Source organism: Dendropsophus ebraccatus, chromosome 10 (genome assembly GCF_027789765.1).
Source record: "Dendropsophus ebraccatus isolate aDenEbr1 chromosome 10, aDenEbr1.pat, whole genome shotgun sequence".
Classification (NCBI taxonomy): domain Eukaryota; kingdom Metazoa; phylum Chordata; class Amphibia; order Anura; family Hylidae; genus Dendropsophus; species Dendropsophus ebraccatus.
The window spans coordinates 81,217,148-81,244,625 of NC_091463.1; the positions used below are offsets into that span (position 1 = coordinate 81,217,148).

The window sequence follows — 27,478 nt, forward strand, 5'->3', positions numbered from 1 at the left end:
CATCGGCTCTGCCGAGAGGTGACTTTTGGGCACCGGAGAAAAGGAAACCGTGGGCGTTCTGGTCTCCACACGAAGTCTCCACACGAAGCCGCCGCTTCGAATCACCCTTTTGGCAGCGGCTTTCTTATGACCTTCGAAACGCTAACGCGTCTCTACCTAAACCCTAAACCTTCCGCTGTACACTCTCCTGAGAGCCCATTTTTGGAAACATGAAAAGAGCACACGGAACGCACGCTGAGCTAGCTCGGCCGCGACCACGAAGGGACTCGAACCCTCAATCTTCTGATCCAAAGTCAGACGCCTCATCCATTAGGCCACGCGGTGCTGATGGTATCTGTCCTGCTATCACCGGCTGGCGTTGTTGTGGCAACAGCCCTCGTCTTTGTTTCCTCTTTAACGCGGGTTCAAGATCTGAGTGCATGGGCTGAACATATTCAAAGCCCTCACAGCGCTCTGTTCAACTTGCACTGAAGTTATAGAGAAAAAAAGGCGAGCTAATTCTCACAAATCGCCCAATCTATTCCGCATACGCTTACAATAACCACCGGCTGGTCAGGGGCCGCCGCTGCAGGCGTGCTTCGTCAGGATGGCCGAGTGGTCTAAGGCGCCAGACTCAAGAGTCTTCTCTTCCCCTGAGCTTGGGAGTTCTGGTCTCCAAATGGAGGCGTGGGTTCAAATCCCACTTCTGACAGCTGCTTTCTTTTGGCCTTGGAAATGCTAACGTGACGCCACCGAAACTTCCACTATCGGCTCTGCCGAGAGGTGACTTTTGTGCACCGGAAAAAAGGAAACCGTGGGCGTTCTGGTCTCCACACGAAGCCGCCGCTTCGAATCACCCTTTTGGCAGCGGCTTTCTTATGACCTTCGAAACGCTAACGCGTCTCTACCTAAACCCTAAACCTTCCGCTGTACACTCTCTTGAGAGCCCATTTTTGGAAACGTGAAAAGAGCACACGGAACGCACGCTGAGCTAGCTCGGCCGCGACGGGACTCGAACCCTCAATCTTCTGATCCGAAGTCAGACGCCTTATCCATTAGGCCACGCGGTCCTGATGGTGTCTGTCCTGCTATCACCGGCTGGCGTTGTTGTGGCAACAGCCCTCGTCTTTGGTGTCCTCTTTAACGCGGGTTCAAGATCTGAGTGCATGGGCTGAACATATTCAAAGCCCTCACAGCGCTCTGTTCAACTTGCACTGAAGTTATAGAGAAAAAAAGGCGAGCTAATTCTCACAAATCGCCCAATCTATTCCGCATACGCTTACAATAACCACCGGCTGGTCAGGGGCCGCCGCTGCAGGCGTGCTTCGTCAGGATGGCCGAGTGGTCTAAGGCGCCAGACTCTAGAGTCTTCTCTTCCCCTGAGCTTGGGTGTTTTGGTCTCCAAATGGAGGCGTGGGTTCAAATCCCACTTCTGACAGCTGCTTTCTTTTGGCCTTGGAAATGCTAACGTGACGCCACCGAAACTTCCACTATCTGCTCTGCCGAGAGGTGACTTTTGGGCACCGGAAAAAAGTAAACCGTGGGCGTTCTGGTCTCCACACGAAGCCGCCGCTTCGAATCACCCTTTTGGCAGCGGCTTTCTTATGACCTTCGAAACGCTAACGCGTCTCTACCTAAACCCTAAACCTTCCGCTGTACACTCTCCTGAGAGCCCATTTTTGGAAACATGAAAAGAGCACACGGAACGCACGCTGAGCTAGCTCGGCCACGACCACGAAGGGACTCGAACCCTCAATCTTCTGATCCAAAGTCAGACGCCTCATCCATTAGGCCACGTGGTCCTGATGGTATCTGTCCTGCTATCACCGGCTGGCGTTGTTGTGGCAACAGCCCTCGTCTTTGGTGTCCTCTTTAACGCGGGTTCAAGATCTGAGTGCATGGGCTGAACATATTCAAAGCCCTCACAGCGCTCTGTTCAACTTGCACTGAAGTTATAGAGAAAAAAAGGCGAGCTAATTCTCACAAATCGCCCAATCTATTCCGCATACGCTTACAATAACCACCGGCTGGTCAGGGGCCGCCGCTGCAGGCGTGTTTCGTCAGGATGGCCGAGTGGTCTAAGGCGCCAGACTCAAGAGTCTTCTCTTCCCCTGAACTTGGGTGTTCTGGTCTCCAAATGGAGGCGTGGGTTCAAATCCCACTTCTGACAGCTGCTTTCTTTTGGCCTTGGAAATGCTAAAGTGACGCCACCGAAACTTCCACCATCGGCTCTGCCGAGAGGTGACTTTTGGGCACCAGAAAAAAGGAAACCGTGGGCGTTCTGGTCTCCAAACGAAGCAGCCGCTTCGAATCACCCTTTTGGCAGCGGCTTTCTTATGACCTTCGAAACGCTAACGCGTCTCTACCTAAACCCTAAACCTTCCGCTGTACACTCTCCTGAGAGCCCATTTTTGGAAACGTGAAAAGAGCACAAGGAACGCACGCTGAGCTAGCTCGGCCGCGACCACGAAGGGACTCAAACCCTCAATCTTCTGATCCGAAGTCAGACGCCTTATCAATCTTCTGATCCGAAGGCAGACGCCTTATCCATTAGGCCACGCGGTCCTGATGGTATCTGTCCTGCTATCACCGGCTGGCGTTGTTGTGGCAACAGCCCTCGTCTTTGGTGTCCTCTTTAACGCGGGTTCAAGATCTGAGTGCATGGGCTGAACATATTCAAAGCCCTCACAGCGCTCTGTTCAACTTGCACTGAAGTTATAGAGAAAAAAAGGCGAGATAATTCTCACAAATCGCCCAATCTATTCCGCATACGCTTACAATAACCACCGGCTGGTCAGGGGCCGCCGCTGCAGGCGTGCTTTGTCAGGATGGCCGAGTGGTCTAAGGCGCCAGACTCAAGAGTCTTCTCTTCCCCTGAGCTTGGGAGTTCTGGTCTCCAAATGGAGGCGTGGGTTCAAATCCCACTTCTGACAGCTGCTTTCTTTTTGCCTTGGAAATGCTAACGTGACGCCACCGAAACTTCCACCATCGGCTCTGCCGAGAGGTGACTTTTGGGCACCGGAAAAAAAGGAAACCGTGGGCGTTCTGGTCTCCACACGAAGCCGCAGCTTCGAATCACCCTTTTGGCAGCGGCTTTCTTATGACCTTCGAAACGCTAACGCGTCTCTACCTAAACCCTAAACCTTCCGCTGTACACTCTCCTGAGAGCCCATTTTTGGAAACGTGAAAAGAGCACACGGAACGCACGCTGAGCTAGCTCGGCCGCGACCACGAAGGGACTCGAACCCTCAAGCTTCTGATCCGAAGTCAGACGCCTTATCCATTAGGCCACGCGGTCCTGATAGTATCTGTCCTGCTATCACCGGCTGGCGTTGTTGTGGCAACAGCCCTCGTCTTTGGTGTCCTCTTTAACGCGGGTTCAAGATCTGAGTGCATGGGCTGAACATATTCAAAGCCCTCACAGCGCTCTGTTCAACTTGCACTGAAGTTATAGAGAAAAAAAGGCGAGCTAATTCTCACAAATCGCCCAATCTATTCCGCATACGCTTACAATAACCACCGGCTGTTTAGGGGTCGCCACTGCAGGCGTGCTTCGTCAGGATGGCCGAGTGGTCTAAGGCGCCAGACTCAAGAGTCTTCTCTTCCCCTGAGCTTGGGTGTTCTGGTCTCCAAATGGAGGCGTGGGTTCAAATCCCACTTCTGACAGCTGCTTTCTTTTGGCCTTGGAAATGCTAACGTGACGCCACCGAAACTTCCACCATCGGCTCTGCCGAGAGGTGACTTTTGGGCACCGGAAAAAAGGAAACCGTGGGCGTTCTGGTCTCCAAACGAAGCAGCCGCTTCGAATCACCCTTTTGGCAGCGGCTTTCTTATGACCTTCGAAACGCTAACGCGTCTCTACCTAAACCCTAAACCTTCCGCTGTACACTCTCCTGAGAGCCCATTTTTGGAAACGTGAAAAGAGCACAAGGAACGCACGCTGAGCTAGCTCGGCCGCGACCACGAAGGGACTCAAACCCTCAATCTTCTGATCCGAAGTCAGACGCCTTATCAATCTTCTGATCCGAAGGCAGACGCCTTATCCATTAGGCCACGCGGTCCTGATGGTATCTGTCCTGCTATCACCGGCTGGCGTTGTTGTGGCAACAGCCCTCGTCTTTGGTGTCCTCTTTAACGCGGGTTCAAGATCTGAGTGCATGGGCTGAACATATTCAAAGCCCTCACAGCGCTCTGTTCAACTTGCACTGAAGTTATAGAGAAAAAAAGGCGAGCTAATTCTCACAAATCGCCCAATCTATTCCGCATACGCTTACAATAACCACCGGCTGGTCAGGGGCCGCTGCTGCAGGCATGCTTCGTCAGGATGGCCGAGTGGTCTAAGGCGCTAGACTCAAGAGTCTTCTCTTCCCCTGAGCTTGGGTGTTCTGGTCTCCAAATGGAGGCGTGGGTTCAAATCCCACTTCTGACAGCTGCTTTCTTTTTGCCTTGGAAATGCTAACGTGACGCCACCGAAACTTCCACCATCGGCTCTGCCGAGAGGTGACTTTTGGGCACCGGAAAAAAGGAAACCGTGGGCGTTCTGGTCTCCACACGAAGCCGCCGCTTCGAATCACCCTTTTGGCAGCGGCTTTCTTATGACCTTCGAAAAGCTAACGCTTCTCTACCTAAACCCTAAACCTTCCGCTGTACACTCTCCTGAGAGCCCATTTTTGGAAACGTGAAAAGAGCACAAGGAACGCACGCTGAGCTAGCTCGGCCGCGACCACGAAGGGACTCAAACCCTCAATCTTCTGATCCGAAGTCAGACGCCTTATCAATCTTCTGATCCGAAGGCAGACGCCTTATCCATTAGGCCACGCGGTCCTGATGGTATCTGTCCTGCTATCACCGGCTGGCGTTGTTGTGGCAACAGCCCTCGTCTTTGGTGTCCTCTTTAACGCGGGTTCAAGATCTGAGTGCATGGGCTGAACATATTCAAAGCCCTCACAGCGCTCTGTTCAACTTGCACTGAAGTTATAGAGAAAAAAAGGCGAGCTAATTCTCACAAATCGCCCAATCTATTCCGCATACGCTTACAATAACCACCAGCTGGTCAGGGGCCGCCGCTGCAGGCGTGCTTTGTCAGGATGGCCGAGTGGTCTAAGGCGCCAGACTCAAGAGTCTTCTCTTCCCCTGAGCTTGGGTGTTCTGGTCGCCAAATGGAGGCGTGGGTTCAAATCCCACTTCTGACAGCTGCTTTCTTTTTGCCTTGGAAATGCTAACGTGACGCCACCGAAACTTCCACCATCGGCTCTGCCGAGAGGTGACTTTTGGGCACCGGAAAAAAGGAAACCGTGGGCGTTCTGGTCTCCACACGAAGCCGCCGCTTCGAATCACCCTTTTGGCAGCGGCTTTCTTATGACCTTCGAAAAGCTAACGCGTCTCTACCTAAACCCTAAACCTTCCGCTGTACACTCTCCTGAGAGCCCATTTTTGGAAACGTGAAAAGAGCACACGGAACGCACGCTGAGCTAGCTCGGCCGCGACCACGAAGGGACTCGAACCCTCAATCTTCTGATCTGAAGTCAGACGCCTTATCCATTACGCCACGCGGTCCTGATGGTATCGGTCCTGCTATCACCGGGTGGCGTTGTTGTGGCAACAGCCCTCGTCTTTGGTGTCCTCTTTAACGCGGGTTCAAGATCTGAGTGCATGGGCTGAACATATTCAAAGCCCTCACAGCGCTCTGTTCAACTTGCACTGAAGTTATAGAGAAAAAAAGGCGAGCTAATTCTCACAAATCGCCCAATCTATTCCGCATACGCTTACAATAACCACCGGCTGGTCAGGGGCCGCCGCTGCAGGCGTGCTTTGTCAGGATGGCCGAGTGGTCTAAGGCGCCAGACTCAAGAGTCTTCTCTTCCCCTGAGCTTGGGTGTTCTGGTCGCCAAATGGAGGCGTGGGTTCAAATCCCACTTCTGACAGCTGCTTTCTTTTTGCCTTGGAAATGCTAACGTGACGCCACCGAAACTTCCACCATCGGCTCTGCCGAGAGGTGACTTTTAGGCACCGGAAAAAAGGAAACCGTGGGCGTTCTGGTCTCCACACGAAGCCGCCGCTTCGAATCACCCTTTTGGCAGCGGCTTTCTTATGACCTTCGAAACGCTAACGCGTCTCTACCTAAACCTAACACCTTCCGCTGTACACTCTCCTGAGAGCCCATTTTTGGAAACGTGAAAAGAGCACACGGAACGCACACTGAGCTAGCTCGGCCGCGACCACAACGGGACTCAAACCCTCAATCTTCTGATCCGAAGTCAGACGCCTTATCCATTAGGCCACGCGGTCCTGATGGTATCTGTCCTGCTATCACCGGCTGGCGTTGTTGTGGCAACAGCCCTCGTCTTTGGTGTCCTCTTTAACGCGGGTTCAAGATCTGAGTGCATGGGCTGAACATATTCAAAGCCCTCACAGCGCTCTGTTCAACTTGCACTTAAGTTATAGAGAAAAAAAGGCGAGCTAATTCTCACAAATCGCCCAATCTATTCCACATACGCTTACAATAACCACCGGCTGGTCAGGGGCCGCCGCTGCAGGTGTGCATCGTCAGGATGGCCGAGTGGTCTAAGGCGCCAGACTCAAGAGTCTTCTCTTCCCCTGAGCTTGGGTGTTCTGGTCTCCAAATGGAGGCGTGGGTTCAAATCCCACTTCTGACAGCTGCTTTCTTTTGGCCTTGGAAATGCTAACGTGACGCCACCGAAACTTCCACCATCGGCTCTGCCGAGAGGTGACTTTTGGGCACCGGAAAAAAGGAAACCGTGGGTGTTCTGGTCTCCACACGAAGCAGCCGCTTCGAATCACCCTTTTGGCAGCGGCTTTCTTATGACCTTCGAAACGCTAACGCGTCTCTACCTAAACCCTATACCTTCCGCTGTACACTCTCCTGAGAGCCCATTTTTGGAAACGTGAAAAGAGCACAAGGAACGCACGCTGAGCTAGCTCAGCCGCGACCACGAAGGGACTCAAACCCTCACCCTTCTGATCCGAAGTCAGACGCCTTATCAATCTTCTGATCCGAAGTCAGACGCCTTATCCATTAGGCCACGCGGTCCTGATGGTATCTGTCCTGCTATCACCGGCTGGCGTTGTTGTGGCAACCGCCCTCGTCTTTGGTGTCCTCTTTAACGTGGGTTCAAGATCTGAGTGCATGGGCTGAACATATTCAAAGCCCTCACAGCGCTCTGTTCAACTTGGACTGAAGTTATAGAGAAAAAAAGGCGAGCTAATTCTCACAAATCGCCCAATCTATTCCGCATACTCTTACAATAACCACCGGCTGGTCAGGGGCCGCCGCTGCAGGTGTGCTTTGTCAGGATGGCCGAGTGGTCTAAGGCGCCAGACTCAAGAGTCTTCTCTTCCCCTGAGCTTGGGTGTTCTGGTCTCCAAATGGAGGCGTGGGTTCAAATCCCACTTCTGACAGCTGCCTTCTTTTGGCCTTGGAAATGCTAACGTGACGCCACCGAAACTTCCACCATCGGCTCTGCCGAGAGGTGACTTTTGGGCACCGGAAAAAAGGAAACCGTGGGCGTTCTGGTCTCCACACGAAGCCGCCGCTTTGAATCACCCTTTTGGCAGCGGCTTTATTATGACCTTCGAAACGCTAACGCGTCTCTACCTAAACCCTAAACCTTCCGCTGTACACTCTCCTGAGAGCCCATTTTTGGAAACGTGAAAACAGCACACAAAACGCACGCTGAGCTAGCTCGGCCGCGACGGGACTCGAACCCTCAATCTTCTGATCCGAAGTCAGACGCCTTATCCATTAGGCCACGCGGTCCTGATGGTATCTGTCCTGCTATCACCGGGTGGCGTTGTTGTGGCAACAGCCCTCGTCTTTGGTGTCCTCTTTAACGCGGGTTCAAGATCTGAGTGCATGGGCTGAACATATTCAAAGCCCTCACAGCGCTCTGTTCAACTTGCACTGAAGTTATAGAGAAAAAAAGGCGAGCTAATTCTCACAAATCGCCCAATCTATTCCGCATACGCTTACAATAACCACCGGCTGGTCAGGGGCCGCCGCTGCAGGCGTGCTTTGTCAGGATGGCCGAGTGGTCTAAGGTGCCAGACTCAAGAGTCTTCTCTTCCCCTGAGCTTGGGTGTTCTGGTCTCCAAATGGAGGCGTGGGTTCAAATCCCACTTCTGACAGCTGCTTTCTTTTTGCCTTGGAAATGCTAACGTGACGCCACCGAAACTTCCACCATCGGCTCTGCCGAGAGGTGAATTTTGGGCACCGGAAAAAAGGAAACCGTGGGCGTTCTGGTCTCCACACGAAGCCGCCGCTTCGAATCACCCTTTTGGCAGCGGCTTTCTTATGACCTTCGAAACGCTAACGCGTCTCTACCTAAACCCTAAATCTTCCGCTGTACACTCTCCTGAGAGCCCATTTTTGGAAACGTGAAAAGAGCACACGGAACGCACGCTGAGCTAGCTCGGCCGCGACCACGAAGGGACTCGAACCCTCAATCTTCTGATCTGAAGTCAGACGCCTTATCCATTACGCCACGCGGTCCTGATGGTATCGGTCCTGCTATCACCGGGTGGCGTTGTTGTGGCAACAGCCCTCGTCTTTGGTGTCCTCTTTAACGCGGGTTCAAGATCTGAGTGCATGGGCTGAACATATTCAAAGCCCTCACAGCGCTCTGTTCAACTTGCACTGAAGTTATAGAGAAAAAAAGGCGAGCTAATTCTCACAAATTGCCCAATCTATTCCGCATACGCTTACAATAACCACCGGCTGGTCAGGGGCCGCCACTGCAGGCGTGCTTCGTCAGGATGGCCGAGTGGTCTAAGGCGCCAGATTCAAGAGTCTTCTCTTCCCCTGAGCTTGGGTGTTCTGGTCTCCAAATGGCGGCGTGGGTTCAAATCCCACTTCTGACAGCTGCTTTCTTTTGGCCTTGGAAATGCTAACGTGACGCCATCGAAACTTTCACCATCGGCTCTGCCGAGAGGTGATTTTTGGGCACCGGAAAAAAGGAAACTGTGGGCGTTCTGGTCTCCACACGAAGCCGCCGCTTCGAATCACCCTTTTGGCAGCGGCTTTCTTATGACCTTCGAAACGCTAATGCATCTCTACCTAAACCCTAAACCTTCCGCTGTACACTCTCCTGAGAGCCCATTTTTGGAAACGTGAAAAACGCACACGGAACGCACGCTGAGCTAGCTCGGCCGCGACCACGAAGGGACTCGAACCCTCAATCTTCTGATCCGAAGTCAGACGCCTTATCTATTAGGCCACGCGGTCCTGATGGTATCGGTCCTGCTATCACCGGGTGGCGTTGTTGTGGCAACAGCCCTCGTCTTTGGTATCCTCTTTAACGCGGGTTCAAGATCTGAGTGCATGGGCTGAACATATTCAAAGCCCTCACAGCGCTCTGTTCAACTTGCACTGAAGTTATAGAGAAAAAAAGGCGAGCTAATTCTCACAAATCGCCCAATCTATTCCGCATACGCTTACAATAACCACCGGCTGGTCAGGGGCCGTCGCTGCAGGCGTGCTTTGTCAGGATGGCCGAGTGGTCTAAGGCGCCACACTCAAGAGTCTTCTCTTCCCCTGAGCTTGGGTGTTCTGGTCTCCTAATGGAGGCGTGGGTTCAAATCCCACTTCTGACAGCTGCTTTCTTTTGGCCTTGGAAATGCTAACGTGACGCCACCGAAACTTCCACCATCGGCTCTGCCGAGAGGTGACTTTTGGGCACCGGAAAAAAGGAAACCGTGGGTGTTCTGGTCTCCACACGAAGCCGCCGGTTCAAATTTCCCTTCTGGCAGCGGCTTTCTTATGACCTTCGAAACGCTAACATGTATCTACCTATACCTTCCGCAGTACACTCTCCTGAGAGCCGATTTTTGGAAACTTGAAAAGAGCAGACGGAGCGCACGCTAAGCTAACGACCCTGAGGGACTTCAAACCCTCAATCTTCTGATTCGAAGTCAGACTCATTATCCATAAGGCCACGCGGTCCTGATGGTTTCTGCCGTGCTATCACCGGGTGGCTTTGTTGTGGCAACAGCCTTCATCTTTGGTGTCCTCTTTAACGTGTGTTTAAGATTGCATGGGCTAAACATATTTAAAACCCTCATAGCACTCTGTACAATTTGCACTGAAGTTATAGAGAGAACATCAATTGGCTGCTGCTGCCTATCCCTGCTTCTCCAGTTACCTCAATTATCTTGCCCCACCTCGTGCACCCATAGGTAGGTGGTGGGCTGTTGATGGGTGCCGGGAGGTCGTGCAGGTCGGTGGAAATCACTGGCAGCATTGGCTATCCGAGGTATTGTGCGTGTAGGTGGCGGGCTGGTAACGGGTGCTGGAGGTCGGGCAGGCTGGTGGGGATATTCCCCCTGGTGAAGAGAAGATGGGTGAATGCTTTGGTCGTCAGGTGCTGGATGAGTGGTGAGGAGGGCAGCCGGCGCTGAAGCACGAAAGCTGGTGGAGTAGAGATTAGTCCCTACAGCTGGAGTAGCTTACCTGGCAGCCGCTGACCACAGCATTCACTTGTCCCTGCTGCTATTCCACAGCGTTGGGAAAACCCGATATGACGGGAATGCCCACTCCTGTAACCTTGGTGTCCAAGCACCTTAATACAGTCAGCTTACAAAAGTTATCTTCCCTGATTTTGTTTGCAAAACGAACAATGTTCAAGTACTGAAGAAACTGGGGAAATACTGGGAAGTACTGGGGAAATTTTTTTTTGTTACTGTAAGTGTTCGGAAAAAGAGTTATTACTGTATATAGGTGTCCATTCAGTATATTTCAAATAATTGTATTACACAAAGTGTATGGACTTTCCTAGGACTATCTATCTTTTCCCTTGATATCTTTAAAATGTATAATTCAAGGTGTTGATTATGGGAATGACAGTAATTTTGTTGAGCAGGTTAGGCAATCTCTGTAAAAGATTATTCCCTGGAAAGCTGTCCTTTTACGCTGACTACTAATTACTACATAGGAATCATAATTATTTTTATTGGTAGGTTACAATTTGAGCTCCACAATAACCAGCCACTCTTTCCATAGGGACATCACATTTAGGAATTACATATTATAAAAACATGTTTCTGTTATGGGAATCTTATTTATGTTTGAGAACAAAATTTGTAAAAGAACTGAAGCCATTCCTCCCTGCTGCCCTGACTTCCTGCTTACTAATCCAGATTCTTTTTCTGTAAAGTCAGATTTTAAGATGAAAACCATTCTTAGGAGTACGCTGACACTGCTGCTGATCTGTGAAGGTGCCTGTCAGACCCCCATGTTTGGCTGTAGACCTGGGACACCCTATCCACAGAGACCATTCTACATGAGCGGAGACGTTATTATAGGTGGACTTTTTGATATCCATATTTACTATAAAACTGAAGCTTTTAACTTTTCAAGTCCTCCACATCTTCAAGCTCGAAAGATAAGGTAAGAACGGGTTCTGATCAGCTTTGACTGACTTAGAAAAGTAGGTTCTACATAAAAACATTGGTTTGTATTATGGTACAATCTGAAAATGTTTTGCTATTATTATCACACGGCAATTTACATCACTGGTTAGAAGGAGACTGAAGACAAGATGTGCCAACTACTGGAGAACAACATGAAATTATAATCTTCTAAAAAGTAACATCTGCCTGTAGCTTTTTTAAACACTGCGTGTAAATCTAGTCTAGTTAATAAAGCAATTTACAAAAACATTTGAACAAGGTAACTGAAAATCATCAGTAAGGGGTGGATGCAGGTAAAACTAAAAGTGACCAATTGTCTGAATGAAAAACAATGAAGTGTCTGGATGATGAACATGAAAGTGAGTCAGTCATGTAAAAGAGGAAAGAATATGATAGCGCTGTATACCTACCCGTCTAAGGCGGTGATCATGCAGAGAGTGATTTCTGACAGCCTTAAAATGAGTGACCAGTGCAACCAGGCAGTGGGGAAAGCAAATCGTATGCTGGGGTGTATAGCTAGAGGTATAACCAGTAGGAAGAGGGAGATTGTGATCCCGCTGCATAGAGCTCTGGTGAGGCCACATCTGGAATACTGTGTCCAGTTCTGGAGACCTCATCTAAAAAAGGACATTGATAAAATAGAACGGGTCCAAAGACAGACTACAAAAATGGTGGAGGGTGTGACTTGAGGAAGGGAAAGGGGGGACATGATTGAAACCTTTAAGTATGTTAAGGGACTAAATAAGGTTCAAGAGGGGAGTGTTTTTAGTAAAAAACTAAGTTGAAGAACAAGAGGACACAGTAAGAGGTTAGTTGGGGGAAAGATCAGAAGCAATGTGAGAAAATATTATTTTACTGAAAGAGTAGTAGATACCTGGAACAAACTTCCAGCAGAGATGGTTGGTAAGTCCACAATAACAGAATTTAACCACGCCTGGGATAAAGATACATCTATCCTAAGATAATAAGAAAGAAGATACTAAAAGGGCAGACTAGATGGACCCAGTGGTCTTTTTCTGCCGACAATCTTCTATGTTTCTATGAGAGAGCATCAGCGAGGAATGCTAATGGAGAAGATACTTGAAAGAGTTTCTTTTAAAAAATATGGGCCTCGAATATTGCTGTTCTCTTCTTCACTAGTCTTTTGGTCCAAAGATAAACAAATGTGTTGTTTTTAGTAAAGCAACTTATAACACTCCCCAAGTCCCCTGTCTTGGGGTCACCTTTGACTCTGCCCTGTCTTTTAAACCACATATTCAGGCCCTGACCACCTCCTGCCGCCTTCACCTCAAAAACATTCCCAGAACCCGCTCTTTTCTCACCCCTGACTCCACAAAACTGCTGGTACATGCTCTCATTATCTACCACTTGGACTACTGTAACATCCTCCTCTCTGGCCTTCCATCTAACTCTCTTGCTCCCTCCAGTCTATCCTTAACTCTGCTGCCTGACTAATCCACCTTTCTTCTTGCTTCGCCTCTGCCTCTACCCTCTGCCAATCCCTTCACTGGCTCCCCATTGTCCAACGTATTCACTTTAAATTGTTGACCATCCACAACCTGTCCCCTGCGTACATCTCTGACCTGATATCTCGAGACCATCCCTCACGCAACTGTCAATCCTCCAGTGACCTCCTTTTGTGCTCCCCCTTGTTCGTACCTCACACAACCACCTCGAAGACTCTACTCGAGCCTCCCCCATACTCTGGAACTCACTACACCAACAAATCCGGCTCTCTTCTACCAGTCCTTCAAAAGTAACCTGAAAATCCATCTCTTCAAACTCGGCTACAACCTATAACAATTCTGCATTACACTTGACTGGCTGCACTTTACCTCCTGTTTCTCTCTCAGTACCTTATAGCTTGTTAGCCCTTGCTGGCAGGGTCCTCTTCCCCAATGTGCCATCTGCCATTTGCCTTCATGTAATGTGTTTTTGATCTTGTAATGTTCCTGTTTGTTACCCTCTATCACTTGTATAGCGCTCTGCAATTAAGGGAGCTTTATAAATCAATAATAATAACACTGTGCCATTTTTTCTTCCCCAAGGATTTAATCTCTTGGTTTTCTGTCTTAACTATCACTCTGTGGTTGCCATGCATCAGTGCACACACTTTCCCACAATCTCCCTTGCTTGCAAGCTAAGTGGAGACCAACTGCTAGTACCTCCTGGAGATTACAGTTAAACTAACAATGCCTGGCCCACCTTAGTGGGTCATAACCAAGGGCAAGAGGTTATCACAACAAACAGACACATAGGGAATTACTTTTTTTTCAAACTGGACAGTTTTGAACATATGTTTAATTTGAAATTTAACATATCCGTTTTAGTGAAATAAATGGATGGAAAATGGATGCAGTTGTAGGTCATTAAATAGGATCCCTTTTCCATTGCCTTACATTATAAAAAAGCGGATTAAAACTAATCTAATTTTTTTTTATTTTTTAGCATACACGAAAACGTGGTTGACTACATTTTTCTATACGTTAAAACTAACCATTTAAAAATGGATTCATTACAAGACAGCAAAAATGCAGTGGCAGTGTGAACTTAACCTTAGGCATCAGTTTGGACTTAGATTCTTAACGACACAACCCCTTTTAGTAAGTCTGTACTAAGTAAGTGTCCTATTAGAGAAAGCGATTTTTTGTTTCCAACGATTTACGATAAACAATTGCGAACAAGCACTTTTGGGTACGGCCTCAAATCTCACAAATAAAAGGAACAATAGTTGTTAGTTGAGATCACAACTCCGATTGTCCATATACTCTAGTCTTTCAACGTCCATAATTACAAACGAACCATGTGTACATACACCGAAAGATTTGCAAACAATTAGCAAGCGATTAACAATGATATTATAGTCAGCTAAAAAGATGCGATCAACAACATAAAACAAATTTTCATTAGTCGTTTGACCGCTGCCTGTATAGTCACAGAAGGATTATCACTTAAATTCGAACGATTTAACGCACAATAATTTTTTCTGTGTACTAGGGCCCTAAGAATTAGACAGTTTTAGTAATTACCTCTTTTAGCATTACTGTTTTATACCGGAAAAGTAACTATATGAGAGGAGCAAGTTATACCAGTGTACACATCCCTCTCATAGCTCTCACACAGGTAATGATAGTTAATAATAGGTAATGATGGGTCTATATACATTGATCACTATATATGAAGTGCTGGAAAAGATTCAACCCCACTAAGGACTGTGCATTAAGGGGTTTCCACAGGGGCGGATTAACTTTACCATAGGCCCTGGGCTGTTCACCAAGCCTGGGCCACCCCACTGTAACTATGGCAGCACTAGCCTGGCGTTCATAGTACAAGATAGATAATGTCATGATGTCCTGATTTGTGCAAAATTGCCATAAAAAACTGTGATTTTTTGCAAATCATGGCGGAAGTGTAGCCAGGAGACAGTACACCACTGAAAGTATAAGTGTTTTTGGGTGCTCATGGGCCCCGGGCTGCTGCCCGAAACGCCCCTATTATAATCCACTACTGGGTTTCCACTGTTCCTGACTCTTTGTTTGGCTATGTATATATTTCAGCATGCTCTTAGAAGACTTTTATAATTTCCTAAGCTTGGTGTTCGCAGTGGATGAAATCAACCTCAACCCAAACATTTTACCCAATGTGACTTTGGGCTACAACGTGTATGATTCTTATGTCGACCTCTTTAGAACTATACAAGGGGCTGTCCGTATGTACTCAGGAAATACCAAACAATATCCAAACTACAACTGTGATACGTACGGGGTCTTGGCTGCTGTCATTGAGGGAATGGCGTCTAGTTTCTCTATACAATATGCCAATATTTTTGGAATCTATAAATATCCTCAGGTAAGCGCATAAAGGCCATCTGGAGATAGACTAGCTCAGTTGTGTGGTCTGACTGCACCTAACAAACCTGACCATAGTATTCTGACCTCTGTGCTAGGTTCTTCTAGACTAATAAAATTTAACTAACACTGTACCTAGCCCCTGGTAAATGATCTATGGAAATAGATGAAAATTAATCAAGACTTTTCTAATTCTATGATATTCAATTTTATAGAAACCTTTTGATATTCGTATTTATTCTACTACACACTAAAAAGTGTAAAAACTTGTGTGCAATTGCACCTTACATATAAGGGGAGATTTATCAAACTGGTGTAAAATAGAACTGTCTCAGTTGCCCCTAGCAACCAATCATATTCCACTTATCATTCTTCACAGGTTCTTTGGAAAATGAAAGGTGGAATCTGATTGGTTGCCGGGGGCAACTAAGACAATTCTCCTTTACACAGTATAACAAATCCCCCCCTTCCATTTGTGACACATGCAATTCTCAATCTTAGACTGTGTGTTTATCACCTTACAATCATGCAAATAACATCCATGTATACAGTGTATATTAAAAACTTTAAACTGGAGCTTTGTCTGATCCAGTATCTATGACCCAATCTATCAGATTATGGAAGGGGTGTGAGTGCAACACCAATGACTGACCGGTGACCGACAGCTCTATGACATTGCAACCAATTATGAATCCAGCACGCTACCTGTGAAGAGTTTAATTCTCCTCTTCAGTAAAATTATTGTCACACACAGAATGTTGGCTATGGGTACTGTCAGTATACTGTATATTTCCTGTCCTGATAGAGAAACATGCAGTAGCAATGCATCGGGAATCACAATGATATTGTAGAATTTGCAATTTGTTCAGTATTAGAATAAAAAAGGAAGGAATTATTTTACCTGCCTCAGAATATGGACACCCATTATCACCCTATGTATTCGTCTTACAGGTCAGTTTTATGTCACAAGAACCTTTACAGAGTAACAAGCTTTATTTCCCATTCTTCTACCGGACAGTACCGAGCGAGAAGACTTTATATTCTGCGGTAATAGCATTACTGAAGCACTTCGGCTGGATGTGGGTCGGTATCATATATCCAGATGATGACGGCAGCATCAATGCTATAAAGATTATTAAAAACATGATAGAGGCAAATGGGGGCTGCATTGAATTTATTAAGCTCGTACCTTCGATTAATGACTTTAGTCCAGAAAGAATCAAAGACATACAGCAAACTATTGTGAAGTCAACAGCGAATGTCATACTCGTCTATGGATCCAAAAACTATGTCTATTACGTGGAGCTAAATGTTCACATATCCAACATACCTGGAAAAGTGTGGATCCATACGGCAGACTCCAGTTTCCGAATGTTTAACTCGATAAATGACACCAATGTCGTCAATGGTTCTCTGAGGTTTGTTATGCAGAAAACTGAGAACCCAGAATTCATAAAATTTATACAAGGAGTTAATCCTAGTAGATTCCCGACAGGAAGGACATTTACGACATGGTGGGATGAATTATGTGAAAATCGTTGTCCATTCAACCCAAGAAAGAGGAACTGCACAGGAGTGGAGAGTGGAAGGCCAATACTGTACTCACATTGCAATCTGAAATTCACAGGCATGAGTTATATTGTATATAATTCTGTATACGCAGTGGCCTATGCATTGAATGATTTGTATAAAGAAATACCATTGAGCGAAAGACTGCTTGATATAAATAAACTCAAATTTCAAGATTTAAAAGGCTGGAAGGTAAGACTAGTTAAAAATGTATCAGCTAGTTCAACAAATGCTTTGTACAGTAGATGCAGAGGACAGCAAAAACCTTCGGTGATAATCCTCTCAATGCCAAGGGATAAAAATTCCTTCTCTGTCCTAAAATGAGATAAGTCTTATGTCTGTTTAATCACTCAAGATCATACTTAAAGGACAAGTGCCATGAAAAACTTTTTCCCAGTAATTGAAGCACATTACAAAGTTATATAACTCTGTAATATGCTTCAATCACCTATCTGCCTCCCTTCCCTGTCTTTTCCCCCCTCCACCCCCCACCAGGAAGTGTCCTAACTCACACAGACCTAATGACTGTCGTCACCGTCACCAAGGTCTTCTCTCAGCTCCTTCTCCTGTTACACTAGCCTCCCCCCTCCCCTGCCTTGTCAGGTGACTCAGCTTGCTCAGCTCCCATTGGCTGAACAACTGCAAGCCATCACTTGGACTGGGGAGGGGGGGCTGCTGTAACAGGACCTAGAGCAGCCCTCCTGCTGATGACTCATCCTCACAAGAAGGAGCTGCCTGGTGACGGTGACGACAGTAATGAGGTCTGTGTGAGTTAGGACACTTCCTGGTGGGGGGTGGAGGGGGGAAAAGACAGGGAAGGGAGGCAGATAGGTGATTGAAGCATATTACACAGTTATATAACTTTGTAATGTGCTTCAATTACTGGGAAAAAGTTTTTCATGGCACTTTAAAGATGTACATAAAGATCGTTCCAGTGGTCCATGTCACCAAATTTTCAGCAATACTTGATGTGAAATAAAAAAAAATGTACAATAAATTTTAACTTATTTCTTCCAAAAATTTTATCAGCAATGCTTACAAAAGGTTTTTTTTTTCGCTGCACTTACTACTGCATCAAGGCTTCACTTCCTGGATAAAATGGTGATGTCACTTCTTGGAAAAAATGGTGACGACCCGACTCCCAGAGCTGTGTTGGCTGTGGCTGCTGGAGAGGATGATGGCACAGGGATGTTCAGTGTCCCTCCAGTGCCCTGTGTCCCTCGGTGTCCCCCTGCCATCATCCTCTCCAGCTGCCAAAGAGGCTAGTAGTTTCTGAGAGTTAGGTTGTTTAGGTACAGGAAAACTTGGTAAAGGTTGCCTGAATGGTCGGGTTTCCCAAGCATGGGTCTAATATATTAGCTTGGCTGTACTACTGATTAAAAAGCTATAATTTTGTTCCTGGTTTGTTCAATAAAGAGCTGGTATAGAAGAACTTGTCTCTCCTGTCCCTACATCTAAGTGTACAGGTAATGGATTGTGTTTGATTGTGTCTTATCAATAAGGTAGCCACTGTCAAACACTTTGTATAAGTAACAAGTAGTCATTGCTAATATAGTAGTAGCTAGTTTTAGCTAATTACCTGGGAGAGACAGGAAGAGAGAGAACTGCTTAGCTTAGAGCTTATATATATATATATATTTTTTTTTTTTGTGTTGTGTTACTTTTTGTAACTTTTTGCTTCCCTGAAAATGTTTTACAGTTGCATAAATTTCTCAAAAAAATCAATTTTACAAACATATTGGGACAAGACATTTTTTTTAGTGATGGAGAAATATCAGTCGGATATGATACATATAATGTTATTCACAATTCAGACTTGTCCATAAGTTCTCATAAAGTTGGAAATTATTATTTTCATGCTCCACCAGGAAAACAACTCATTTTAAATGCATCGGCCATAGTTTGGGAAAACAAATTTACCAAGGTAAGTAAGAATCAGTGTGTTCTGATTTTAAAGTATAGGTTCTCCATTCATCATTAATTTACTGGTAAAGCACGAATATAATATGAACAAAAGGTTATATTAATTAACATTGTGTATCTTGCACTGGAGCTGCAGTCTGTATATAGGCCAAAGCTGTATTCACATTTTACTGAACCAGAATACATTTTCCTGTACCAGAACACTGGAACGTACCTGGTTTAATGGGGTGCTCCGACGAAAATCTTTTTCTTTCAGATCAACTGGTTTCAAAAAGTTTTAGAGATTTTAAATTTACCTCTATTTAAAAATCTCAAATATTCATATATTTATCAGCTGCTGTATGTCCTGCAGAAAGTTGTGTTTTCTTTCCAGTCTGACACAGTGCTCTCTGCTGACATCTCTGTCCATGTCAGAAACTGTCCAGAGCAGCAGCAAATCCCCATAAAAAAACCTCTCCTGTTCTGGACAGTTCCTGACATGGACAGAGGTGGAAGCAAAGAGCGCTGTGTCAGGCTGAAAAGAATACACCACTTCCTACAGGAAAAACAGCAGCTGATAAGTACTGGAAGACTGGACATTTTTAAATAAAAGTAAATTACAAATCCATATAACTTTCTGAAATCGGTAGATATTATAGAAATACGTTTTTCACTGGAGTATTCCTTTAAAGTCTATACCATGATACCATAGAGAGAGAAAAAAAAGAGGAAGCAGTGGCGTAGCTACCATAGAGGCATGGTAGGCAGCTGCTATGGGGCCCGTGTGGGAGGGGGGCCCTGGGATGCACAGGAAAGGTAAGAGTCTCCTGTGTCCTTCTGCTTAACCCCTTATGTACTGCAGTGTGTAAGTGACCAAGTGTTCACTTAGCTGCTGCAACATAAAAAAGGGGTTAATATGCAGAGCACAAGGAGATCTCTGCTTCACTGCACTGATAACCCCTTACCTCTGTTCTCCGGCTGCTGCAACCAAGTAGGAAAATGTGCCAGAGGTCAGGGGTTATCAGGGCACAAGCAGTGAAGAGATATCCTTGTCTTCCTATTTAGCTCTTATTTGTGTTGCAGCATGTTATCAAACCTAGGGTCACTTACCCACTGCAGTATATAAGGGGTTAAGCAGAAGGTAGTCGGCTCATTCATCTATGTATTTAAAGTGACACTGTCACCCCCTTTTTGCATTATGACTTCTCTACACAGGTGTAATGGGTAAATTCAGCAGTTTTCATACCTTATTTTATATCATACGTCATGGTGCCTGTTCCAGTAAAAAGTCATCTTTTATCATCTGCAGATTGGGATCCCTGGGCCGTGACGTCATTGGCACATATGCCCCACCCCTCAGCGGCCATTGAAAGGGCCGGCCTAAAGGTATAGGCCTCACCCCTACTAGATTGGCCCACATCAATGGCCACCGAGGGGCGGGGCCTATGCGTCACTGAGCAGTAATAATAGTTGATGGTAAAATCTTTTGAGAAGGTCAACATGTTTTATTAGGGGCGTGTAATAAGAAGTTGCATATATTTTTAATCTAGATACCACGATCTTTGTGCAGTGACATCTGTCAGCCTGGAAACAGAAAATCTATCCGGGAAGGACAGCCAGTATGTTGCTATGATTGTCTTTCTTGCCCAGAAGGACAATTTTCCAACAGAACGGGTAAGTTTATTTGATAAAAAGCAGTTGCCAAGTTCTTTTAAATTTGTTGCTTAAAAGTTTGTGAACTCTTCAGAATTTTTTATTTTTCTGCAGAAAGTTGACACTAAACTTCATTGTATTTTGATACAAGTCCTGAGAGAAAAAGAATGAAATCAAACAAATACTAGTACTAGTAGAAAGCTTGCTCCCTAAAAATAATAGTATATTCTATCACTATAGATGCAGATGTATGTACAAAGTGCCCGGAGGATGAATGGCCCAATGAGAAGAAGACAAAGTGTACAAAAAAAAACATAACATTCTTGTCTTATGAAAATCCCATTGGAATTGTCTTGACTTTCATAGCTATTGTATTTGCTTTGCTCTCTGCTGTGGTTCTCCTAATATTTATTAGGAATCGGCACACTCCAATCGTCAAAGCCAACAATCGGGACCTCAGCTACCTCATATTATTATCGCTCATGCTTTCCTGTCTCAGTTGTACAATTTTTATCGAGCGTCCAGAAAGAGTAACCTGTTTTTTACGTCAAGCTATTTTTGGAATCACATTTGCTATCTCTGTATCATCGCTTCTAGCCAAAACACTGATTGTGGTGATAGCCTTCAATGCCACCAAACCGGGGAAAAACTTAAGGAAGTGGGTGGGGGCCAAAGTTCCTAAATACATTGTCTTCACTTTTTCAATCATTCAGTTGTTGATATGTATTACGTGGTTATTTGTAACACCCCCTTCCATCTATTATAATAAAGAGTCAGAGGTAGCAGTAATCATAGTTGAGTGTGATAAGGCATCGGCAATCGCTTTCTACATCATATTAGGCTATTTGTGTATTTTGGCCTCTATTTGTTTTATCGTCGCTTTCTTTGCACGAAAACTTCCTGATACTTTTAATGACGCTAAATTAATTACATTTAGTATGTTGGTTTTCTTCACTGTTTGGGCGTTTTTTATCCCAACATATCTCAGTGCTAAAGGGACGTCCACCGTGGCTGTGGAAGTATTTGCCATCTTGGCCTCAAGTTCTGGAATGCTGAGTTCCATATTTGCACCAAAGTGTTATATCATTCTAGTAAAGCCTCAAATAAACAGGAAAAACTTTGTATTAAAAGGAAGTATATAGACAGACAGCAAGGTAAAAATATAAGAGCTATTTTACTGGAGTATCATTGCAAGTTGGGGGCTATGTTCACACTACGTAAGTCTGCGGACATAGCGCGTTCTGTGAATAAGCGGCCGGAGATTTACGTAGTTTGCGTACAATGGAAAGTATACGATCTATGGCTGCACAGTTCACACTACGTAAGAAAATGGCATAACTTACGCCCGTAGCGTAACATGCGGTCCCGTACGTAATGGTGATTTCTTCATTTTTGCACTTTTCTTTGCCGATCCAAAAGGTTCTGTGGGGTGTCCGGGGCTAGCCGAAGATTTCCAAGTAAAAGACCGCTGTCAGATCGCTACGTAGGGCGCTCGGGAAGCGTAAGTAGACTACGGGCGTAAGTTCGCGGACCGTACGTAGCCGGCCGCAACTTACGTAAATCCCCGGCCGGAGTTTAACACGTATATGTCCGGCCGCGAAAATATGCGGCCGGACATATACGTAGTGTGAACATAGCCTTAATGTGCAACTAATAATGGAGAATATATGACTTTCCAAGCAGTAGCCTGACACCAAATGGTTAATGGGTTTTGACCTTTCCATTGTTTGACCATAATAATATATGTCAATTTCACACAAAATTACACTAGGAATATTTTTTTACAAATGGTAGAACAGGGGCATATGCAGATCATCGCATGCCATTAGTTCTTCATCATTTTAGCCATTATTTACAATAACAGGATATATATAATGTTATACTATAATTGTATGACTTACATTAAAATTTTAATAAAAACATTTCTCGTTGGGAACACCCGGAATTTTCTGTTTTGGCTGCTTATTTATTAGTGTGATTATGTGATTCTGTTCCTGTCATTGACTGGTTGATAGTACAGCTTTATCCTCCTTTATAGTACAAACACACACACCTTACTGGAGAATACATACTCGCAGTGGGATTGACAACCCGCTGTGAGTATGTTAGTGACAGCCCCATTAACCCGCCGCTTGCCGGAGCATACATTACCTGCTCCACGCCCTGGCTTGCTTCGGGGGTTCCCAGTGTCTGGACGTCCTGCTCAGCCAATCAGAGTGCTGCGGCGGGGCTAGTGCTGCAACTGAGCATGCTCATAACTAGAGATGAGCGAACCTCGAGCATGCTCGAGTCCATCCAAACCCGAACTTTTGGCAGTCCGACTTTTTGGAGTCCCAGCCCCAAGAACCTGATTGGGGCAGAGACTCCAGCCCTCTGCAACACAGTGAGAGCTGACTAGCAGTGCTGTCTGCCAGTCAGCATGATTGTAATGTTATACAGCTGAGCACCGGCTCCTGACAGCTAGCAGATACCAGGTCCTGACACTAACCCTGATCATGAGATACAAATTACGTTGCCAGGTGTACTACCTGCGGCCTCCTTCCCTAAAAACAAAAACAGTGGTAAAAAAGTATTTAAACATAAAAAAACAGGCCTAATTAGTTTGAGAAAGGCCGGTTGTGGATAAATAGGTCGAAACGCATTGCTACCAATAATTTACTATTGTGCTATACAGTGGCTGAGTATCCACTTGGTTTAACCATGCCAATATACCGCAACAGTTCCCATGTGGTTTTCTGACCTACTACTTTAGTGTGCATGCTCTTTCCTACAGCGAGGGGATCGTGTTCGACTGGTCCTGAGTGGACGGTTGCTGCTTATATGACTGTAATAAGATGCTGCCGATGTAACAAATCAGTTCCTGAAAATTCTATAATCTTAAATCAAATGTGAGCAATATTATGGAAAAGTGGAAGTGTTTCTTGAATAAATACCTACAGTGCACCAAACTTCAACTGAAAATAAAATCAGCAAGAAAATGTACCTTTCCAGAAGCCTTCTGGTGTAGGCTTCAATGGCTGAGCAGCTGCATGCAAGCCCTATATCAGTAAGCACAATGCCAAGTGTCAGATGGAGAGCGCTCGTTTCCTCCTCTAACGACCTGTGTAATAGGCCCATTAGAGTCTGGTGTGAATAAACTTGACAGCCCATGCAGAGAACCCAGGGCCATTTTAATACACTGGAGGACCCGATGTAAAGTCCTCAAGAATGACCCTCCCCCCCCCCCCCTTTGGTACCCTTCCAAACCCAGCGTTATCAGAATCGGTGCTCCACACACAGTATAATGGCCTGAAAGTGCCCCCACACCACAGAGCCTCAATACATACAGTAGTTATCTTATAGCACTTAAGCACCAACATCAATTGATGATTATGAGCCAAGTCATCCAATATCCAACATCAGTGTCTGATGGGTAACAATGTCCTAAAGTGATGTAATGTGTCCTGATACTGTTTTTCCATCGAGTGTATTCAACACTTTGTCCAAACATAATTATATTTTACAAACCGTCTGCATTTTGTTATCACCAATTAACTTTTCCCATGATATGTTTGTAAAGTATCCTTCAAAGTGCTGATTATGGGAATGACAGTAATTTTGTTGAGCAGGGGTTTTTTTTCGCACGTCTAAAATGAGCATCTATGTGTAAGGTTATTCCTATGAGAGCTGTCCTTTACACTAACTAATAATTACTACATATAATTCGTAATTTGTTTGATTGCAAGGTTACAATTTGAGCTTTACGATTACCAGTCAACTTTTCCATAGGGACATAACATCCTATAAAAACACTTTTCTCTTATGGGCATCTCATTTATCCCTGCTGCACTGACCTCCTGCTTTGTAATCCCGATTTTTCTATGAAGTCAGATATTAATATGAGAACTATTCTTAGGAGTACGCTGACACTGCTACTAATCTATGAAGGCTCGTGTCAGACCCCTGGGTTTGGCTGTAGACCTGGTACACCATATCCACACAGACCATTCTACATGAGCGGAGATGTTATTATAGCTGGGCTTTTTGATGTACATATCTATTATAAGACTGAAGCTTTTAACTATTCAAGTCCTCCACATCTGCAAACTCGAAAGATAAGGTATGAATGGGATCTGATCAGCTTTGTTTGCCTTTAGAAAAGTAAAATTCCTACATAAAATCATTGGTTTGTAGTATGGCAAAATCTGAACATTGTTTTCATATTAGCACTTTACATCACTGATTGTGTTTAGATGGAGAAGGAAGACAAGTGTGCCATCTACTGGAGTGCATTATGAAATTCATTACAATAAAAGAAAAATTAAAAGAGAACATATATTTAAGTATGTTATTGCCCAACAAAAATTATACAAATTCTCAATAAACACTAATTATGGGAAATGCACATATAGCACTTTATTCCTTCATTTACTACAGCTTGAAGTCTTCTATTCTGAACAAAAATGGTGATGGTGAGCAGTCGTCTAGCCAGGTCTAGTGGTCGCCCACACAATACGGATAATGACAGCTCCAGTACAGGGACAGGAGAGAGATCACTGGGATGACGATGATTCACATGTCACATAATCCCGGTGGTCTCTCTCCCATTCCTGCCACACACAGCCCAGCCCGCACCTCTGTATGTTAGACAGTGGGTCATGACGTCACAATTTTTGCTAGGAATAGAAGACTTCAAGATGTAGTATATGAAGGAATAAAGCACTATATGTGCATTTACCATAATTAGTGTATATTGAGAATTTGTATAATTTTTGTTAGGCAATAAAATACTTAAATATATGTTTTTGACGGACTTCTCCTTTAAGGGATCGTTTCCACACTTTCCCCCAGCAGTACATAAAAAAAAAAAACTTTTCAAGTATTTTTTTGTTGCATATTGTTTAGGCATTTATTCTGATATTTTTTAGTTCCCTAGAGAAAAAAACACACACACACACACACACACACACACACACAAAATACACATTTAGAGAAGGTAACTGAAAATGATCAGGTGGATGCAGATAAACCTCCAAGTTACTAAATCTCAGAACAGTTACTGCGAGTCAGTCATGTAACAGAGGAAAGAATATGACAGGGCTGTATATCTACCCCACTAAAGCTGAGATCAGACGAGATCCTTGACAACTTCTTAAGGAGTTACTTTTAAGAAAAAAAATTAGCACAGAAATATTGCCCGATCACTTCTCCACTAGTGTATGAAATATTAGATACAGTTTGCGTGTGGAAAAAGTCTAATGACCCAAAGATGAAATTTTCGGCCATATTTGTATTAGTTAAACATTATGCAATAGAAATAAAGAGGAAAGAAGCACCACATATAGCAGATAAGTCCCTTAAAGAGGTTGTCCAGGAAAAAAATTACTTGTCCACTATGTACAGGACTGGACCAAACATCTACCACAAATCGAAAAAAAAAAAGCCAAAGGAGTCGTTACTCCACACCGAAATATAAAGCCTTATTTATAAAGCATTGACTGGTGATTCAAATGCATTTAAATGGTCACAAGAATGATACAGCAATTGTTTGTGCGGGCTGGGGCCTTGTAAATGGACTGTGAATGCTGATCTCACTGATCTGTGATCATTTGTGGTCGTGGACTAAAAGGAGCCTTACACACCTCAGTAAATACATTCGGGTAGATTTACTTTTAGGCTATGTTCACACTGCGTACGAATCCGTACGCATTTTTTACGCCGCCGTACATGTGTGGCTGAAACTACAGGCGTGCGAAAAATCGCCATGCGGCCGGATACGTACGCACTGCGAACATACGCCCGTAGTACAGTTATGCTTCCCTAGCTTGTTTCGAAGCGATCTGAGGCAGGTCATTTACTTGGAAATCTTCGCACAGCCCAATAAACCACACAGAACCTTTTGGATCGAAAAATCAAGTTCAATTTGACTGAAATAAGTACTACGTACGGGACCGCATGGAAATCCACGGGCGTGAGTTCGAACATTTCCGTCCTCAAACAATGGTCTTGTTCATTTTTCCCGGCGGCGTATACAATCCTATCGTAAGTTCATACGTAGTGTGAACTGTGCGGCCGTATATCGTATACTTTCAAGCGAACGCATCAACCTCAAAACTACGTGCGTATATATTCGCGGTTCACACTACGAGCGGAAATATACGTAGTGTGAACATAGCCCCCAAATGTGCCAGAGTTCTGATGAAATTTGAAAGCACACACCAAAAAAACCAAACTGATTTACATGTCTTTTTGAAGACCTTTTAGACACTTTGCCCTTCATCCGAAAAAAAGGTCATGACTTATGTCTAAAAAGAGGCCTTGAAACAATAAACAGAGTGTTTACAGTAAGCCTATAGATAGTTAGTCTGGACTTGACAATCTACAGTTGTATCTAGACAGTAAACGGATAGATTGTGATAGTATAAGGCCACGTTCATATAATGTAGGAGACAGGCCGTTCCATGCCCCGGCCAGGTCACGGAACTGCCGGTCTCTGAAAAGATCATCAGAATAATCAGATAGTTATATATACTGTATATATATCTATATCATAAAAATCAAAGTCTGTCTGTCTGTCCTGTCTGTCTGTCTGTCTGTCCTCTATAGACTTCCAAACGCCTGAACTGTTTGGCCCCAAATTTGGCACACAGATTGGGTGCCCGGGAAGACACATTGGGTGCCCGAGAAGGTTATTGCGAAGGTCCCGTCCCCGCCAGATGTACAGGAGGGGAGGGGGAGGGGAAAGAGAGGCGCCCCATAGAGAGGAATTGGAAAATCTCCTCACTGCAAACACAGGTGATATAATTAGCTGCAGCAGACACGGCAGTTGGAGCCTTAGCAACCAATAGGATTACTGCTTTCATTTTCACAGGGAGCAATGGTTGCTAGGGAAGCCACCTCACAACATCCACAGTAATAACTGGTAGACCCCCTACTCCATCTATACAGTACATGTATACAGGACCCCCTACTCCATCTATACAGTACATGTATATACAGGACCCCCTACTCCATCTATACAGTACATGTATATACAGGACCTCCTACTCCATCTATACAGTACATGTATATACAGGACCCCCTACTCCATCTATACAGTACATGTATACAGGGCCCCCTACTCC

The 27,478-nt window shown here is 45.1% G+C and overlaps 1 protein-coding gene and 19 non-coding genes across 20 annotated transcripts; 13 read left to right on the forward strand and 7 right to left on the reverse strand.

The window, feature by feature from the left end:
- Nucleotides 1-580: 580 nt before the first annotated feature.
- Nucleotides 581-691, forward strand: TRNAL-CAA (transfer RNA leucine (anticodon CAA)). Its single transcript has 2 exons — nt 581-618; nt 646-691. It is a non-coding gene; the product is annotated as a tRNA-Leu (tRNA).
- Nucleotides 692-976: 285 nt separating this feature from the next.
- On the reverse strand, nt 977-1,050 carry TRNAR-UCG (transfer RNA arginine (anticodon UCG)). Its single transcript has one exon. It is a non-coding gene; the product is annotated as a tRNA-Arg (tRNA).
- Nucleotides 1,051-1,708: 658 nt separating this feature from the next.
- TRNAQ-UUG (transfer RNA glutamine (anticodon UUG)) lies at nt 1,709-1,781 on the reverse strand. Its single transcript has one exon. It is a non-coding gene; the product is annotated as a tRNA-Gln (tRNA).
- Nucleotides 1,782-2,038: 257 nt separating this feature from the next.
- Nucleotides 2,039-2,149, forward strand: TRNAL-CAA (transfer RNA leucine (anticodon CAA)). Its single transcript has 2 exons — nt 2,039-2,076; nt 2,104-2,149. It is a non-coding gene; the product is annotated as a tRNA-Leu (tRNA).
- A 652-nt stretch (nt 2,150-2,801) lies between these two features.
- TRNAL-CAA (transfer RNA leucine (anticodon CAA)) lies at nt 2,802-2,912 on the forward strand. The gene is made up of 2 exons: nt 2,802-2,839; nt 2,867-2,912. It is a non-coding gene; the product is annotated as a tRNA-Leu (tRNA).
- Nucleotides 2,913-3,204: 292 nt separating this feature from the next.
- On the reverse strand, nt 3,205-3,277 carry TRNAR-UCG (transfer RNA arginine (anticodon UCG)). The gene has a single exon. It is a non-coding gene; the product is annotated as a tRNA-Arg (tRNA).
- A 257-nt stretch (nt 3,278-3,534) lies between these two features.
- TRNAL-CAA (transfer RNA leucine (anticodon CAA)) lies at nt 3,535-3,645 on the forward strand. The gene is made up of 2 exons: nt 3,535-3,572; nt 3,600-3,645. It is a non-coding gene; the product is annotated as a tRNA-Leu (tRNA).
- A 652-nt stretch (nt 3,646-4,297) lies between these two features.
- TRNAL-CAA (transfer RNA leucine (anticodon CAA)) lies at nt 4,298-4,408 on the forward strand. The gene is made up of 2 exons: nt 4,298-4,335; nt 4,363-4,408. It is a non-coding gene; the product is annotated as a tRNA-Leu (tRNA).
- Nucleotides 4,409-5,060: 652 nt separating this feature from the next.
- On the forward strand, nt 5,061-5,171 carry TRNAL-CAA (transfer RNA leucine (anticodon CAA)). The gene is made up of 2 exons: nt 5,061-5,098; nt 5,126-5,171. It is a non-coding gene; the product is annotated as a tRNA-Leu (tRNA).
- A 621-nt stretch (nt 5,172-5,792) lies between these two features.
- TRNAL-CAA (transfer RNA leucine (anticodon CAA)) lies at nt 5,793-5,903 on the forward strand. The gene is made up of 2 exons: nt 5,793-5,830; nt 5,858-5,903. It is a non-coding gene; the product is annotated as a tRNA-Leu (tRNA).
- A 291-nt stretch (nt 5,904-6,194) lies between these two features.
- TRNAR-UCG (transfer RNA arginine (anticodon UCG)) lies at nt 6,195-6,267 on the reverse strand. The gene has a single exon. It is a non-coding gene; the product is annotated as a tRNA-Arg (tRNA).
- A 257-nt stretch (nt 6,268-6,524) lies between these two features.
- Nucleotides 6,525-6,635, forward strand: TRNAL-CAA (transfer RNA leucine (anticodon CAA)). Its single transcript has 2 exons — nt 6,525-6,562; nt 6,590-6,635. It is a non-coding gene; the product is annotated as a tRNA-Leu (tRNA).
- A 291-nt stretch (nt 6,636-6,926) lies between these two features.
- On the reverse strand, nt 6,927-7,030 carry TRNAR-UCG (transfer RNA arginine (anticodon UCG)). Its single transcript has 2 exons — nt 6,994-7,030; nt 6,927-6,962 (listed from the first exon to the last, which is right to left on the reverse strand). It is a non-coding gene; the product is annotated as a tRNA-Arg (tRNA).
- A 257-nt stretch (nt 7,031-7,287) lies between these two features.
- TRNAL-CAA (transfer RNA leucine (anticodon CAA)) lies at nt 7,288-7,398 on the forward strand. Its single transcript has 2 exons — nt 7,288-7,325; nt 7,353-7,398. It is a non-coding gene; the product is annotated as a tRNA-Leu (tRNA).
- Nucleotides 7,399-7,683: 285 nt separating this feature from the next.
- TRNAR-UCG (transfer RNA arginine (anticodon UCG)) lies at nt 7,684-7,757 on the reverse strand. The gene has a single exon. It is a non-coding gene; the product is annotated as a tRNA-Arg (tRNA).
- Nucleotides 7,758-8,013: 256 nt separating this feature from the next.
- On the forward strand, nt 8,014-8,124 carry TRNAL-CAA (transfer RNA leucine (anticodon CAA)). Its single transcript has 2 exons — nt 8,014-8,051; nt 8,079-8,124. It is a non-coding gene; the product is annotated as a tRNA-Leu (tRNA).
- Nucleotides 8,125-8,745: 621 nt separating this feature from the next.
- On the forward strand, nt 8,746-8,856 carry TRNAL-CAA (transfer RNA leucine (anticodon CAA)). The gene is made up of 2 exons: nt 8,746-8,783; nt 8,811-8,856. It is a non-coding gene; the product is annotated as a tRNA-Leu (tRNA).
- Nucleotides 8,857-9,147: 291 nt separating this feature from the next.
- On the reverse strand, nt 9,148-9,220 carry TRNAR-UCG (transfer RNA arginine (anticodon UCG)). Its single transcript has one exon. It is a non-coding gene; the product is annotated as a tRNA-Arg (tRNA).
- A 257-nt stretch (nt 9,221-9,477) lies between these two features.
- TRNAL-CAA (transfer RNA leucine (anticodon CAA)) lies at nt 9,478-9,588 on the forward strand. The gene is made up of 2 exons: nt 9,478-9,515; nt 9,543-9,588. It is a non-coding gene; the product is annotated as a tRNA-Leu (tRNA).
- A 1,685-nt stretch (nt 9,589-11,273) lies between these two features.
- Nucleotides 11,274-21,517, forward strand: LOC138766447 (extracellular calcium-sensing receptor-like). The gene is made up of 6 exons (XM_069944041.1): nt 11,274-11,380; nt 14,961-15,252; nt 16,203-17,012; nt 18,520-18,744; nt 20,273-20,396; nt 20,616-21,517. Exons 1-6 carry the CDS (start codon nt 11,274-11,276, stop codon nt 21,515-21,517), a joined length of 2,460 nt encoding a protein of 819 aa, XP_069800142.1.
- The last annotated feature ends 5,961 nt before the right edge of the window (nt 21,518-27,478 follow it).

Bases quoted from the DNA above. Each gene is read 5' to 3' on its own strand.
- LOC138766447 (XM_069944041.1), top strand. From the start codon at position 11,274: ATGAGCGGAGACGTTATTATAGGTGGACTTTTTGATATCCATATTTAC. The intron at 17,013-18,519 runs GTAAGACTAGTT...AATGTTTTACAG, and splicing joins AAGATTTAAAAGGCTGGAAG to TTGCATAAATTTCTCAAAAA. The intron at 18,745-20,272 runs GTAAGTAAGAAT...TTTTTAATCTAG, and splicing joins GGGAAAACAAATTTACCAAG to ATACCACGATCTTTGTGCAG.